The sequence below is a fragment of the Bos javanicus genome, chromosome 17 (genome assembly GCF_032452875.1).
Source record: "Bos javanicus breed banteng chromosome 17, ARS-OSU_banteng_1.0, whole genome shotgun sequence".
NCBI lineage: Eukaryota > Metazoa > Chordata > Mammalia > Artiodactyla > Bovidae > Bos > Bos javanicus.
Window position 1 is genome coordinate 13,654,886 of NC_083884.1, and position 15,755 is coordinate 13,670,640.

Here is a 15,755-nt window from a genome sequence, read left to right on the forward strand (position 1 = left end):
CTTTTTTCATTTTCATGCATTGGAGAAGGAAATGGCAACCTACTCCAGTGTTCTTGCCTGGAGAATCCCAGGGACGGGGGAGCCTGGTGGGCTGCCATCTATGGGGTCACACAGAGTCAGACACGACTGAAGCGACTTAGCAGCAGCAGCATGATACTACTGATGGAAGTGGCAATTACTAAGGGTTTAACCATTATGTTGGTCAATTGGAAAAAAAAGTAAAAACTGCTTTCCCTGGGAACTGAAAATATGGTCAAGATGAATTTTATGTTAACTGCACTGATATGAAAAGGAGACCGGGGACTTCCCTGGAGGTCCAGAGGTTAGGATTTTGCATGTGCAAAAAACCAAAACATAAGACAGAAGCAATACTGTAACAAATTCAATAAAGACTTTAAAAGGGATCCACACACACAAAAGAGAGACCAAGTAACTAAGTAACTGAAAGTTTGAAAGTTTAGTCGCTCGGTCGTGTCCGACTCTTCGAGACCCCATGGATTGTACACTACCAGGCTCCTCCGTCCACGGGATTTTCCACAAGAGTGCTGGAGTAGGGTGCCATTAACTATATGTATATAATTTTGGAGATTTTAAAGTCTTGATATTTAACAGCAACATAAATTACAGAGCTGAAGTCAAAGTTAACATAATCTTCTATATACTGGGCTTAGTGATAGAAATTAATTTTCTTAGAATGGGATCAAAGTAATTCCAAAAAGCACCTTACTACTCCAGTTTATTCCAACATGTAATGAAAGAACCTCAAGCCAAAAGATTATTGATCAACAAAGACATTCTGCTGGCTTTTTCTATCATGACTATGAACCCCCATCCAGATTTTTCTTGACCGAAAGCTTCCTCTAGCCTGTCCTCTCAGTTTATTAACCACTTTCCTCTAATGAGCTTGTCTTTTACCCTACCCCAGCCCTTCTTCCTTTGGCTAAATCCTTTACCTCGTCATTTTGAATAACTGCATTTTTCTGTAACCAACCTTTCAAATATGCCATTCTCCAACCAACATTTCTATCTTTTCACTTCACCACTCACATACACAACAATCCAACAACGCTTTGAACTCCCCTCATTCCTCAGACCTGTAACTGTCTCTACTGCTGCTGCTGCTAAGTCGCGTCAGTCGTGTCCGACTCTGTGTGACCCCATAGACGGCTACCCCGTCCCTGGGATTCTCCAGGCAAGAACACTGGAGTGGGTTGCCATTTCCTTCTCCAATGCATGAAAGTGAAAAGTGAAAGTGAAGTCGCTCAGTCGTGTCCGACTCTTCGAGACCCCATGGACTGCAGCCCACCAGGCTCCTCTGTCCACGGGATTTTCCAGGCAAGAGTACTGGAGTGGGTCGCCAGTGCCTTCTCCAGTAACCGTCTCTAGATTCTATCAAATTTCCACTGTCCTTCATCCCTTTGTATCTTTGATGTCTTTTGTACCCACCTAAAATTGTCAGTCACTTACACCCTTATCTATAATTCTGGTTAAATTCAACTCTTCACCTGCACACAGATGGCAAGAGAAAAAACAAAGCCACGCTGACTAGTATCATCTCAAGTGAACCTTTATGCCAATTAGCCATCACACGATATGTATTTCCATAGCTAAGTCCCTTTGCAAACTAAAAGATATCCATCCGCCAAGGAGAAGGTTGCAACAACTTTTTCCTGTCTTTAACATCATCAATTATTCAGTCTTTCCCAGCTTATTCCCAGCATTCAAACACTTCATCATCTGACCCCAACCTCCTCCCCTGCTTCATTTCTCCACATTTTTATAGCAGGACTATGTAAAAGCACAAGCTGGAATCAAGACTGCCAGGAGAAATATCAATAACCTCAGACATAAACGAGTTGCCTACAGTCAGTGTTTTACATCTCTCTGGGTATTTTCCGCGGAACCCACTGCAGACATTAGTGTCCATCATTCCATGAAAACAGCCTGTCAGGTCATCCCTGTATTTTCCATGACTAAAGCAAATGGTTGCTGGTATTTGCTTCAGGGTCTTAGCATTTTCTGCTCCCTTCGCGGGTAATGCTACTCCCACTAGTGGCTCACACCTTCAAGTCTTTAATGTTTATTCTCAGTGAGTCTTCTCTAGCTATAAAACTGCCTTGTTTTATTCTTCTTAGCTCTTTCTACAACTGCCTTGTTTTATTCTTCTTAGCTCTTTCTACTATATTACACAGTATATATTTCATATACACGTACGTATATGGTATATATAGGATTTCCCTCATAGCTCAGTTGGTAAAGAAACTGCCTGCATTGCAGGAGACCTCAGTTTGATTCCCGGATCAGGAAGATTCACTGGAGAAGGGATAAGCTACCCTCTCCAGTATTCTTGGGCTCCCTTGTGGCTCGGCTGGTAAAGAATCCCTGCAATGAGGAAGACCTAGGTTAGATCCTTGGGTTGGGAAGATCCCCTGGAAAAGCAAAGGCAACCCACTCCAGTATTCTGGCCTAGAGAATTCCCCTTTTATAGTCCATGGGGTCACAAAGAGTCTGACACAACAATTTACTGTGTGTGTATACGAATTTATGTGCTCTCTCTATATACATACACAGACAATATTTTTCCCTCACCAACTACAAAGTACTACATCATGAGTGCAGGAATTTTTGTTTGTTCATTTCAGTGGCTGGACCAGTGTCTATCACATAGTAGGAAAGCAAACATTTCTACTGAATGAAATGAGAAAATGAATTTAAATATAGTAAATAAATTTCCTACAGGTTATAACAACTTTAGGAGTCTCTGCAAGTTACCAATACATTATAGTGACAATTAAACATTAAAGTATATTATTTTTAAAAATCACCCAAAATGAAACAAACATTGTATGTAACAAAGTTACATTAATGGATAGGTTTACTTTACCTCTTTATAACCTTTAGAAACTCATCTAAAGATCAGCATAAGAAAATAAGTGATTTACGAATTGCTACCAAAAAAGCTATCATTCTAGAAGAGAATTCCCAAGTGACTGAAGATTCTTCAGCTATTAAAAATAATAAAACTAGAGATCATACAAATTATGGTGGATGAGCATGATTAATTCCCCTGCAGAGGATAAATCTTCATTGATTTATCAATGAAACTGTTCACAATAAGGTTTATTTCTGCCAAACTACTAAATTGTTTCAACTGCTATTTCAAACCATTTAAAAACCAAATGACTGTACGAGATGATTTTTATAAAATAAAACATACTATAGAGATGGTTAATAAGCTGATTTATATTTTAAAATGATAAATTATAATGCAATTAAGAAAAATGAATACAGATTCTTTGTAGAACTGTTAATTAACAGAGCAACGTGTAGACACTATTGTTAATTAAATTTCTATGTAAGTTTCAAGAATTGGGAAGAAGGATCCCCTCCTTTCTTTTTCAGCGAGAAAGATGGAGTACAAGAAAGCTTGGAGGGGAAGACTGTAGTTACAGACTCCTAGGAACAAACAGGGATCTGAAGCTATCTCAAACCTGAAAACAAACTGTTGAAAACAGGTACTTGAACAATGACATCCATCATCCTTCCAGCTGAGAGGAAAAAAGGAAGTGAGACATTTATAGAAAGCATTTGTAGTCTAAAGAAACTTAAGTTGAACAGTCGTGTCTGACTCTTTGCGATCCCATGGATTGCAGCCTACCAGGCTCCTCTCTCCATGAGATTTCCCAGGCAGGAGTACTGGAGTGGGTTGCCATGTCCTTCAGGGGATCTTCCTGATCCAGGGACTGAATCATCTGCTTTACCGTCTGAACCACCAGGGAAGCAAAGTCTTAACCACTGGACCACCAAAGAAGTCCCAGGAAGTTTCCCTGATAGCTCAGTTGGTAAAGGATCCACCTGCAAAGCGGGAGACCCAGGTTCGATTCTTGGGTTGGGAAGATCTGCTAGAAAAGGGGAAAAGCTACCCACTTCAGTAATCTGGCCTCAAGAACCAGTCCATGGAGTCGGACAGGACTGAGCGAATTTTCACTTTGTAGTCTAAAACCAAAATTATTTTAATACCCTGTGAAAGCATATGAAAACGAATGATGCTTATGTCATGTGAAATATTCTAAAATTATATGCTATTGCAGGTTATTAAATTTATAAAACGTGTCAGTCGGGAGAGGTGCACAACTCTGATTTCAGAGTCTTAAAGTGAAGACAATTAGAAGAGACACTAAATTACTATCGCTTTATCCTTGCCCCAGCAATTATAGTAAATATTCTTCCTAAAAATATTTTTTACAGGGGAAACAAGGATTTTAACTAAAATAAAAACAAACAACACTTTTTGGTTCAGATACGACAAGAGCCCTTGGTTAATACTGACAAAAATGAAGCATTATCGTCAAGTAGCTGGTATAGAATGCATATTCTCAGAACCAGGGACAAAAAGTACTGAGGGCTGCAAAAACAGATGCCACTGTCATAAATGCAGTTAGCAGTCCTGTGGAAGAGAAAGCACCCCTCCCCCCAATAAAACCATATACAGTGTTTTGACAGTTATTTCTCTCTTACCGGTTTTACCGTAAAAAATAAGAAAACCTGCTTAGGTAGTTTATGGGATGTGGGAATTGACTTTAGCCGTCGCGCCCACGATGCAAGAACCACTTAAGGGGAAATAAAGGTACTTTCAGTAAAGACATAGAACCTGACTTCCAGGGGTTTAAGATACAATAACGGGGAAATCGGAGAAATCATCAAGTGTCGTAAAAACTCTCGCGAAATGCAAAACGCGTTCAACTGGAAGATTATTTGAGATCACCATGGTGACAGCAGAGTACAAGCTGCTGTGAGAAAAGTCCAGTGACATCTGGCCATCATTTCTATAAAGACTGGGAGTGGACGAAGAGGATCCGACTCTTGGCGGTAAGATGCCGTGACTCATTCCACAATCCCCAAACCGCGAAGAAAAGGCTTCCCACCTGTGCCAGAAGAGCCGGGGCAGTAGGGGACGCTCTAAGTTATAAAAGCGGCTTTCACAAAGATTCAGTGCTAGGGGAGGCGCGGGGTCAAGGCGGGAGTGGAGGCGGCGGGGAGTGGACCACCGAGAGAATGACACCTATATCCATTTCCATGTCCCTTGGCGGGGCTGCCGGACCACAGCGGCCGAGAGCCGGGTCAGCTGTAGGGAAAGCGCCAGGCGCCCCCCGGCGCTCGGCGGCACCCGTGCTCCGGCGGTTCCAGCTGTCTCGTCCAAGCCGGCTGCCACGCGCTGCTGCAGCCGCCACCTGAGGCCTAACCAAAGGCTCTCGGAGAATGTCCCCACGGTGTTTAGACCGCGGCAGACTGCAGCTAAAGGCCAACCCCCTCCAGTCTATTCACGTACCTGGAGAAACAGATTCCCCTTGCGGAGGGGAACGCAGAGATCAAATCGGCGCTTGCTTTTCACTTCTCAGCCACACAGCGTGTTCCAGCGGCCACCGGCCAAAATGGCGGTGCCCAGCCGCCGCCTCACGCATGCCACAAGGACGTAATGCGCGTGCGCGCCAGGGCGCGCCAGGCGGAGCTGTAGAAAGAGGTAGGGAGGGGCGGCTGGGACTGACGTCATTGTACTGCGACCCCAGTGACATCTCTGGGGAAGCTAGGCGGGCCTGGGAAGCCGAGTGGGAGTGGCGCGGAGCTGCGGCGGATCCAGAAAAACTGAGTGGCAGCAAGCAGAGTCCGCAAGCTGTAAGTGCGTGGGCTTTCCCCGACGGGGAGAATGGTTCTAGCTTAAGCGAACACCTTCTCTTTTCCATTGTCAGTCTTCTTTTACGCCATTTCCTCAAGGCCCGGGGGTCAGAAATGGATCCTTAGAGGTTGCCCATTTTAGTACTTCTGACAGAGGTGTCAAGCAGAACCGACAGAGTCTGGACCAGACACTGCTCGCGGTGGCCTTCTCTCCTTGACCTTAGCTCCTGAACGGAATGGCCCGGAACCCATTCTTCTTCGAGCTCCGTGTTTTTTCCACTTGGTGGCGGCCAGTGCCAAGTTCGCCAGGTGAATTCTGCTCCAAAATAGAGATGGGCCTTTTGCGGCGACAGTTTGGCATTTTTTGGACATTTGAAGATGTGACCGTAGGTTTAATTACCTCATCTTAGATCTTACTTAACTTGCAGGTGGGAATACTTTAGTTTATTATTGAACCTATCCATTCACCCATGTACTGATTCAGAAAACTGCTAATGGATCATTTAAGCCTCAGTGCTTTCCAGTCTGTAGTTCAGTGTCTGGTATTATTTAAAGAGTATCAAGTGTGAAGAGTTAGGGAACAACTGAGATCTGATAGGAGGTGGATATCAAGGAGACAGTGTGCAAACCTTCTGGGCCAGGTTCATAATAGTATGTAGGTATAACGATGTTTAGTAGTTGAAACTGCATTACTGAAGCAATTTTACATGTTGTTCACTATCCAGAGGTTTTTTTTTTTTTTTTTCCCTCCCCACATTTGGACACTCTTACCAAGATTAACTAACAAAAGATGTGAAAGACGAAGTAAACTTGTGGTTTAGAATAGGCCTGTTACTCACTTCTAGACATTAAAGGCATTCTTCTGACTTTATGTTCTACGGTAAGAGCACATGTAATTGGAATTTTTGACAATTAATGAAGAGATGCAATTTTTCTCTGCATCACTTAATCACTTAATGGATTATTTAAGATGTAAACCAATATTTACATATTCCAGGATTAAGATTTCAGTCTGTCTTTTTTAGAGAAAAAACTGCATTTAAATTGGAATTTTTGCTCATAGAGGTATAGAACTGCACAGCATTATAGAGTTACACATCTACTCCTTTGGCAGGAAACGGGAAAGCCCAGACCCCTCAAAAGTCTAGACTAGTTAAAGGCAAGAGTCAACTCAAGAGTTGACATCCTGATCCTATGGCGTTCTGACTACTATATTCTGCTGCTTTGCACAACTTGTAAGTCATAATATGTTACATTGTAGAAACAAAACTGAATTCTCAAGCCTTTTAAATTGCAGTGGTTATGTCAACTGCTCTTGAAAATAGATGGTTACTATCCAGGTTACATTAGTGATACACTGGCTGTTAAACTTTTACCATTTGTATAAAGATGCTCAGGTCCTGGTATAATGTGAACATTCTTTTTTTTCTACATAGAGTATTTTTAAAATGACCACACCAAACAAGACACCTCCTGGTGCTGACCCTAAGCAGTTGGAAAGGACTGGAACAGTACGGGAAATTGGGTCACAAGCTGTTTGGTCACTCTCATCTTGTAAACCAGGTAAAACAAAACAGGAAGAAACTATGTTAACTACTGAAAGTTAACTTTAATATTCGTTTTGTTTAGATGTGTATGTGTGTGTGAGTGACTCAGTCGTGTTTGACTCTTGACGACCCTTAGCTCGCCAGGCTCCTCTGTCCATGGAATTCTCCAGGCAAGAATACTGGAGTGGAGTGCTATTCCCTTCTCCAGGGCATCTTCCTAACCCAGGGATTGAACCCAGGTCTCCCGCATTAAATGCAGATTCTTTACCATCTCAGCCACCAGGGAAGCCCTTTGTTCAGAGGCTTTAATTTTAAAATCTAATTGGATTTTCATTTGTTATATACCTCTTCTTAATTGCTTTACTAGTATCCACTTCAGTTTAACTGCACGTGTTGTAAGGTCCCTTTATCCTCCCTCTTTTTGCTATGATTCAGTTACTTGGTTGGCATTTTTTTGACTATTTCTCTGGATGGGATAAATGAATGATACATTTTCTGAGTGATTATAGACCCCTAAATAATTTTATTTTACTCTTGGTTGAGATAGAATTCTCTTTCTCCCCCCCCCCCCCCATTTGATAAAGTACATTTTTTTCTATTTTGAGAAAGGGGTCACTTCAGACTTTGACTAGGATGAAGTTGGATTAATTCTCCCCATTTAATGTGTAGTATTCAAGCTAGAACTCACATCACCAGGGACTGAAAATTTCTTTATGGACTTAACACTGCATCCTTTTCCTGGACCTAAAGCAAAATAAATATGTAGTGCTTTACAAATTTGCATGTCATCCTTACACAGGAGCCATGCTAATCTTCTGGCTGTCATTCCAATTTTAGTATATGTGCTGTCAAAGCAAGCACTGGGATAGAATTCTTGAGTGGCAGTCCTTTTCTCAAAAAGTTGTGCATGCTAGTTTACCATTTCCTTTTTTATCACGTTGCAGGTAAGACAGTGTATATCTGTCTGTCTTACTTGCTAAGTAACTTGTTCTTTCTTTCTTTCTATTGATTCTTAGAGTTCAAGACTTTTGCCAGGATATATGTGTATCTTTTCTCATCCATAAAGCCTGTAATATGATACGCATTTTCAGTCTGTAGACTCAAGCTCAGGGAAAGTTTTTAGCTTAAGGAATTTAAACGATAATGTTATTGATTCAGTAGTCATTTTTCTCTCAGAAAGCTCTACTATTTATACATAAGACTCCTGAAACCATCTTCCCAACCCAGCCTCTTCTGTTTCCTCTTAAGATTCTTTTCTCTCTCTTTTTATGAGTAATTTGAGGTATAATTTACTTAAGAAAAACTCACCCTTTTTGTATTTATAGTTATATGAATTTTAACAAGCACATCACAAATCAAAGCACCATCACAATTAAATATAGATTATTTTCATCATTTAAAGAAATTTCCTCATGTCTCTTTTTAGTCAGTCTTTTGCCCTGTCCCAGACCACTGACAACTTGATCTGTTTTGTGTCTCTTTGGTTTTTACCTTTCTCAGAATGCCATATAAATGTAATCATATTTTATGTAGCTTTTGAGGTCTTACTTCTTTCACTTAGTATAGTATATTTGTGATTGTTCCTTTAGGAGTTGGTTCCTTTTTATTGCTGATTACTATTCCACTGTATGGATGTATCACACTTTGTTACCTATTCACCAGTTAATGGACCTTTAGGTTTGTGGTAGTCAGCTTCCCAAATGGTACCAGTGATTCCTGTTTCCTGGTTTTCATGCCCCCCTGATGACCTCTCCCACATTGTGTCAGGGTTAGTCTCTGGAACCAGGAGAATATGGCAGATTGCAGTCTCAGTATGCAGTTTCTGAGGCTAGATCATAAAAGACATCATGGCTCTGCATGCTCTTGTTTGGATCACACCGTCTAGGGAAAACTAGCTCCCATTTTGTGAGGAAACAAGGGGACCCATGGAGAGGTTGATGGGGCAAGAGACATGGCCTTCTGACAATAGCCAGTGGAGGACTGGGGCCTCCTGGCAACAGTCATATGATTAAATCACCTTAGAATGGATCCTCCAGCCACTGGATAACCAAACTGGCCCCAAATTCCTATCTCATAGAAATTGTGAAGTAATGCATGTTTGGTGTTTCAGGGTGCTAAGTTAACTAAGATAAGGTTGCTTCCAATATTTGGTGATTATGGAGGAAGCTACCATAAGCATTCATGTACAGGTTTTTATGTAGACATATATTTTTATTTTTCTTGAGTAGATACTTAGGAGTAGAGTGACTGGGTTCATTTATTTTTATTTCTTCCTTTCCAGTCTATAACTTTTATTTCCTTCTCTTGTCTCATTGCATGAGCTAAGACTTTCAATATGATGTTACATAGAAGTGGCAAAAAGGGTTGTTGTTGTTTAGTCACAAGTCGTGTCTGACTCTTTTTTTTTTTGCAATCCTATGGACTGTAGCCCCCCTAGACTTCTCTGACCATGGGATTTTCCAGGCAAGAATACTGGAGTTGCCATTTCTTTCTGCAAGGGATCTACCCAACCCGGGGATTGAACCTGTGTCTCCTGCATTTAGAGGTGGACCTTTTACCGCTGAGCCACCTGGGAAGCCCCAAATATGGTGTTAGCTGTTGTTTCTTGTGGATATATAAAGTTGAGGAAGTCCCCCTAATTTCGGTAGATGTGCTGATAGAGTTTTGCCTTGAATGAATGTTGAATTTGTGAAATGCTTTCTCAACATCTCTTAGTATAATAATATGGTTTTTCTCATTTAGCCTGTTGTTTTGATAGATTATATTAATTTTAGAACATTGAACCAACTTTGCATACCTGGAATAAATTCCAATTGATTATGGTGAATAATTTTTTTATACTAACGTTCAATTTGCTAATATTTTCTTGTGAATTTTTGCATTTGTGTTCATGAGAGATATTATTCTTTAATTTTCCTTTCTTGTAATGTCTTTGTCTGGTTTCGTTTTTAGGGTAATGCTACCCATAGGTAAACAGTCAGAAAGTATTCCCTCTGCTTCTATTTTCTGAAAGAAATTTTGGACACTTGGTATTATTTCTTCCTTAAATGTTTGACAGAAGTCACCGGTGAAACCATTTAGGCCTAGTGATTTCTTTAGAAGGTTATTAAGTTTTGATTCAATTTTTATAATAGATATAGGCTTTATTCAGATTATCTGTTCCTCCTTGTGTGAGTTTTGGTGGGTTGTATCTTTCAAGGAATTGGTCCATTTTATTTATCAAGTTTGTGGGCTTGGAGCTCCTTATAATACCCTTTTATCCATGGGATCAATAGTGATGGCTCCTCTTTTGTTTTTTATATTAGTAATTTATGTCTTCTTTCTTTTTTTCTTGTTTAGCCTGGTTAGAGGTTTATTGATTTTATTGACCTTTTCAAAGAACCAACTTTTCAGTATTGGTGATTTTTCTCTATTAATTTCCTGTTTTTAGTTACATTGATTTTGATTTATTTTCTGATTTTTATTATTTCTTTCTCCTGCTTATTTTGAATTTAATTTGCTCCTCTTTTTCTAGTTTTCTAAGGTGAACACTTAAGTTATTGACTTTAGAGCTTTCTTCTTTTCTAATATATATATATTTCATGCTATAAATGCAGTAAATTTCAGAAAGCACTGCTTTCTGTTATTGATTTTTAGTTTAATTTTGTTGTGGTCTGGGTGTACAATTTGAATGATTTCTATTTGTTTGAATGTTTTTGTGTGTGTTTTATAGCACAAAATGTGGTCCATTTTGGTTAATATTACACATAAACTTGAGAATAACCATGCATTCTGCTGTCATTGGATGAAGCAATCTATAAATATCAAATTAATATAGCTGATTGATGGTGCTGGTTCAGTTCAGTCATACACTTACTGATTTTCTGCCTGATGGATAAAGGCTTAAGATTCAGAGTCTAAAATTCCTTTAGTGTCCTTGTTTTTGTCTCCCTTGTTATCTTTGAATTTCTCTAGAGACTCCTTATTGGAGAAGGAAATGGCAACCCACTCCAGTGTTCTTGCCTGGAGAATCCCAGAGACGGGGGAGCCTGGTGGGCTGCCGTCTATGGGGTCGAACAGAGTCGGACACGACTGAAGCGACTTAGCAGCAGCAGCAGCAGCAAAGACTCCTTAAATGGCATCTAAGCTTGCAGTTCTTTGAATTTAACCTACTGATAACTATATTGGAGTCCTGTTGATATGGTGTTAAGTTATGGGGAGAATGGAAGTGTTCTATAATCCTGTGATTAGAGCTTAGTCTTTTAGTGGGCCTGTGTCCATGCCTGTACCTTTGCAAGTGCTTCTCACCTTTTCTTACCCCACTTAGGTGAGACAGAAAGGCTAGAGGAGGATGGAGTCATGTATTTTCCTTTCCCTGCGTCAGTTGTGCTGTGCTTTGCTTAGTTGCTCAGTTGTGTCTGATTCTTTGCGACCCCATAGACTGAAGCTCTCCAGGCTCCTCTGTTCATGGGATTCTCCAGGCAGGAATACTGGAGTGGGTTGCCATGCCCTCCTGCAGGGGATCTTCCCAACCCAGGGATCAAACCCAGGTCTCCTGCATTGCAGGTGAATTCTTCACTGTCTGAGCCATGAGGGAAGCCCTCTGTGTCAGGCTCTGGTGAAAAAACAACAGCAACAAAAAACATATTGGTTAGGCTCTGTTAAAAGAGTTTTCCTTTAAGTCAGGCCTTTGTTACGGAAAAGAGAGTGCTTTTGGTGTGATTCATAATGATTACCTTCCTCTCTGTCTGCCTCCTGCAGAATTTTCTGGAGAATTTTCTCTGATCTTTACCATGAAGAGAACCTGGTGGGGCTTCTAGAGGTAAAATCCGTGAACATGTGGAACACTCTTTGAGGCTGAGCATCCAGCTGTTTTTACTGTCTCAAGCTAGCCTGTACTCAGTCTCCAGCAGTTAGTCCACTAGTAATTACTCTTAAGTTTTCCCTGTTGTTCAGTTTTCCGAGCAGTTGCTAACTCCAGTGATAGTTTCTGCTCCTGGTAAGATGTGATTCTCTGTTTTCTGTTTCTTCAGTTTTCTGAGTTGTGGTTTGCCTTGTGACCTCTATTGGACCTAAATAATTATTGGTTTTCAGTTCAGTTTAGTTCAGTCACTCAGTCGTGTCTGACTCTTTGCGACCCCATGGACTGCAGCACTCCAGGCTTCCCTGTCCATCACCAACTCCTGGAGCTTACTCAAATTCATGTCTGTCGAATCTGTGATGCCATCCAGCCATCTCATCCTCTGTCATCCCCTTCTCCTCCTGCCTTCAATCTTTCCCAGCATCAGGGTCTTTTCAAATGAATCAGCTCTTCGCATCAGGTGGCCAAAATATTGGAGTTTCAGCTTCAGCATCAGTCCTTCCAGTGAATATTTAGGACTGTTTTCCTTTGGGATTGACTGGTTGGATCTCCTTGCAGTCCAAGGGACTCTCTAGAGTCTTCTCCAACACCACAGCTCAAAAGCATCAATTCTTCGGCGCTCAGCTTTCTTCACAGTCCAACTCTCACATCCGTGCATGACCACTGGAAAAACCATAGCCTGGACTAGACAGACCTTTGTCGGCAATAGTGTCTCTGCTTTTTAGTATGCTGTCTAGGTTGGTTCTTCCAAGGAGCAAATGTCTTTTAATTTCATGGTTGCAGTCACCATCTGCAGTGATTTTGGAGCCCCCCAAAAATAGTCAGTCACTGTTTCCACTGTTTCCCCATCTATTTGCCATGAAGTGACCCAGCCATTTGTCATGATCTTAGCTTTTTTAATGTTGAATTTTTTGAATGTTCAGTTAATTCAGCTTTTTTATTTTTGTTGTTGTGAGAGTGAGAGTAACATTCTCCTTGCTCTTTACAAGTCAGGCTCTTTTTCCTTTTTCTTTTAAAATATGTATATCTTTTTATTTGAAGTGGATTTAATATAGACTTTTTAAAAAAAATCAAGTCTGACATTCTTTGTCTTATAACTGAGAGTGTTTAGATCATTTACACCTAATATACCTATTGGTGAAATTAGATTTAAAACTACTGTCTTGAAATTGGGGGATTTGTCCATTTTTTCCTCTCCTTTGTAACCTGATTTTGGATAAATTTAGTATTTTTTGTGACTCTTATCTTTCAACTGACTCTTAAGTTATACCTCCTTTTTGAAATTTTCTGAGGAACTGCCTTAAGTATTTCACTATATATCTTTTTCACAGTTTACCTTCAAGTAATATACTACTGCAATAGATAAGGCATACAGATCCTTTATCAGTATACTTCCAATTTCTCTCTCCCATCCTTTACGCTATTTTGACATACATTTTATTTTTTGCATATTTAAAACCTTAGGATACATTGATGCTATTTTTGTTTTAAAAGATCGGTTATGTTTTGGAGTGATTTAAAATCAAAACCTTTAACTTTTTCAATTTTTGGAACTTTTTATTTCTTTGAATAGATCCAGGTTTCTGTCTGGCATCATATTCTTCCTGCCTTAAGAACTTTCTTTACAGTTTTTATATTGCAGGTCTGCTAGCAATGTTTGGTTGAAAAAATTTTCATTTTGCTTTTTATTACTGTGGTATATTTTCCTTGCATGAAATTCTAGGTTGGCATCTAGGTTATCTATCATCTAGCATTCTAGGTTATCATCTCTATGTCTTAGAGATGATATTCTGTATCTTCTGGATTACATAGTTTCTGAAGAAAAGTCTGCTCTAGTCAATGTGGCTTTTTTCCCTCTGCCTTCTTTTAAGATTTTATCTTTAATATTTAGCAGTAAAGATATGAAGTGTGTGTATGTGTTTAATCCTGCTTGAGATTCATTGAGATTCTTAGATCTTCTGGCTTGATGTCCTGCATTATTTTGAAAATTCACTGCCATTATTTCTTCTAGTTTTTCTTTTGCCCCATCCTCATCTTTCTGGGAATCTAATTATACATATGCTTGTTGTTGTTGCTGTTCAGTTACTCAGTTGTATCCAACTCTTTACAGCCCCATGGATTGCGGCTCACCAGGCTTCACTGTCCTTCACTACCTCCCAGAGTTAGCTCAGACTCATGTCCATTGAGTCGATGATGCCATCCAACCATCTCATCTTCCGTCACCCCCTTCTTCTGCCCTCAAATCTTTCCCAGCATCGGGGTCTTTTTCAGTGACTTGGCTTTTCACATCAGGTGACCAAAGTATTGGAGCTTTAGCTTCACCATCAGTCCTTCCAATAAATATTCAGGGTTGATTTCCTTTAGGATTGACTAGTTTGATCTCCTTGCTGTCCAAGGGACTCTCAAGAGTCTTCTCCAGCACCACAGTTCGAAAGCATCAACTTTTTGGTGCTCAGCCTTCTTTATGGTCCGACTACTGGAAAAAACATAGTTTGATTAGACGGGACCTTTGTTGGCAAAGTGATGTCTCTACTTTTTAAGATGCTATCTAGGTTTATCATAGGTTTTCTTCCAAGGAGCAAGCATCTTTTAATTTCATGGCTGTAGTCACCATCCACAGTGGTTTTGGAGCCTAAGAAAATAAAGTCTATCACTGATTCTATTGTTTCCCCATCTGTTTGCCATGAAGTGATGGGACTGGATGCCATGATCTTAGTTTTTTTGAATGTTGAGTTTTAAAGCAGCAGAGCATTTAATTTTGGTAACCATTTGGTATTTGTCCCTTTGCTTTAGGTGCTCTATTTATTTCCCCTTTTTTTCCTCTTAGTGTTTTGCTTTGGGTTTTTTAATTGGTCTAGCTTCAAGTCTACTACTTCTTTCTTTGGCTTTATTGAATCTACTAATGATTCTAAGGAATCTTTCATCTTTGCTATGTTTTTTATTTATGGATTTTTCATTTGACCCTTAAAGGAGTTTTTCCTATGTTGAAATTCCCTGTTTCTTTGTTTCATCTACCTTTCCCCCTAAATTCTTTAACATATTAATCATAGCTATTTAAAGTCCCTGTTTGTTAATTTAAACATCTGGTTCATCTCTGAGTCTATTTCTAGTGATTGCTTTATCTTTTGATAATATTTGTTTCTTTTGTTTGTGTGTCGTAAATGTGCTGTGCTAAGTCATGTCCAACCTCAGTGGTGTCTGATTCTTTGTGACCCTGTGGACTGTAGCCTGCCAGGCTCGGCTGTCCATGGGATTTTCCAGGCAAGAATACTGGAGTGGATTGCTGTGCCTTCCTCCAGGGCATCTTCCCGACCCGGGGATCGAACCCTCATCTCTTACATGTCCTGCATTGGCAGGCGGGTTCTTTACCACTAGCACCACCTAGGAAGTCTGTCATAAATGTTTACCAAATGCTAAACTGTGGAAAATTCTGAAAGAGATGGGAATAACAGACCACCTGACCTGCCTTTTGAGAAATCTGTATGCAGGTCAGGAAGCAACAGTTAGAACTGGACATGGAACAACAGACTGGTTCCAAATAGGAAAAGGAGTACGTCAAGGCTGTCTATTGTCACCCTGCTTATTTAACTTATATGCAGAGCAACATCATGAGAAACGCTGGGCTGGAGGAAGCACAAGCTGGAATCAAGATTGCCGGGAGAAATATCAATAACCTCAGATATGCAGATGACACC

At 40.2% G+C, this 15,755-nt stretch overlaps 2 protein-coding genes and 1 non-coding gene across 8 annotated transcripts in view; 1 reads left to right on the top strand and 2 right to left on the bottom strand.

Annotated features, from left to right (window-relative positions):
• The window catches only part of ABCE1 (ATP binding cassette subfamily E member 1), a 32,247-nt gene extending 26,827 nt beyond the window's left edge, over nt 1–5,420 (bottom strand). Inside the window, exon 1 of one of the 2 annotated variants that reach the window (XM_061384089.1) lies at nt 5,330–5,420. The gene's annotated coding sequence lies outside the window, so the exon portion shown is untranslated. The remainder of the gene's footprint in view (nt 1–5,329) is intronic. The other variant, XM_061384090.1, reaches the window with a different exon arrangement.
• The window catches only part of ANAPC10 (anaphase promoting complex subunit 10), an 86,601-nt gene continuing 75,609 nt past the window's right edge, over nt 4,764–15,755 (top strand). For 2 of the 5 annotated variants that reach the window (XM_061384091.1, XM_061384092.1), the window contains exons 1-2: nt 5,547–5,673; nt 7,110–7,236. In XM_061384091.1, coding sequence (XP_061240075.1) covers nt 7,122–7,236 — 115 coding nt within the window. In that variant the 5' untranslated portion in view covers nt 5,547–5,673; nt 7,110–7,121. Of the gene's footprint in view, nt 4,870–5,042; nt 5,674–5,694; nt 5,983–7,109; nt 7,237–15,755 lie in introns of those variants that run through there. The other 3 variants (XM_061384093.1, XM_061384095.1, XM_061384096.1) reach the window with 3 other exon arrangements.
• LOC133229324 (U6 spliceosomal RNA) lies at nt 7,975–8,081 on the bottom strand. The gene has a single exon (XR_009730547.1). It is a non-coding gene; the product is annotated as a U6 spliceosomal RNA (small nuclear RNA).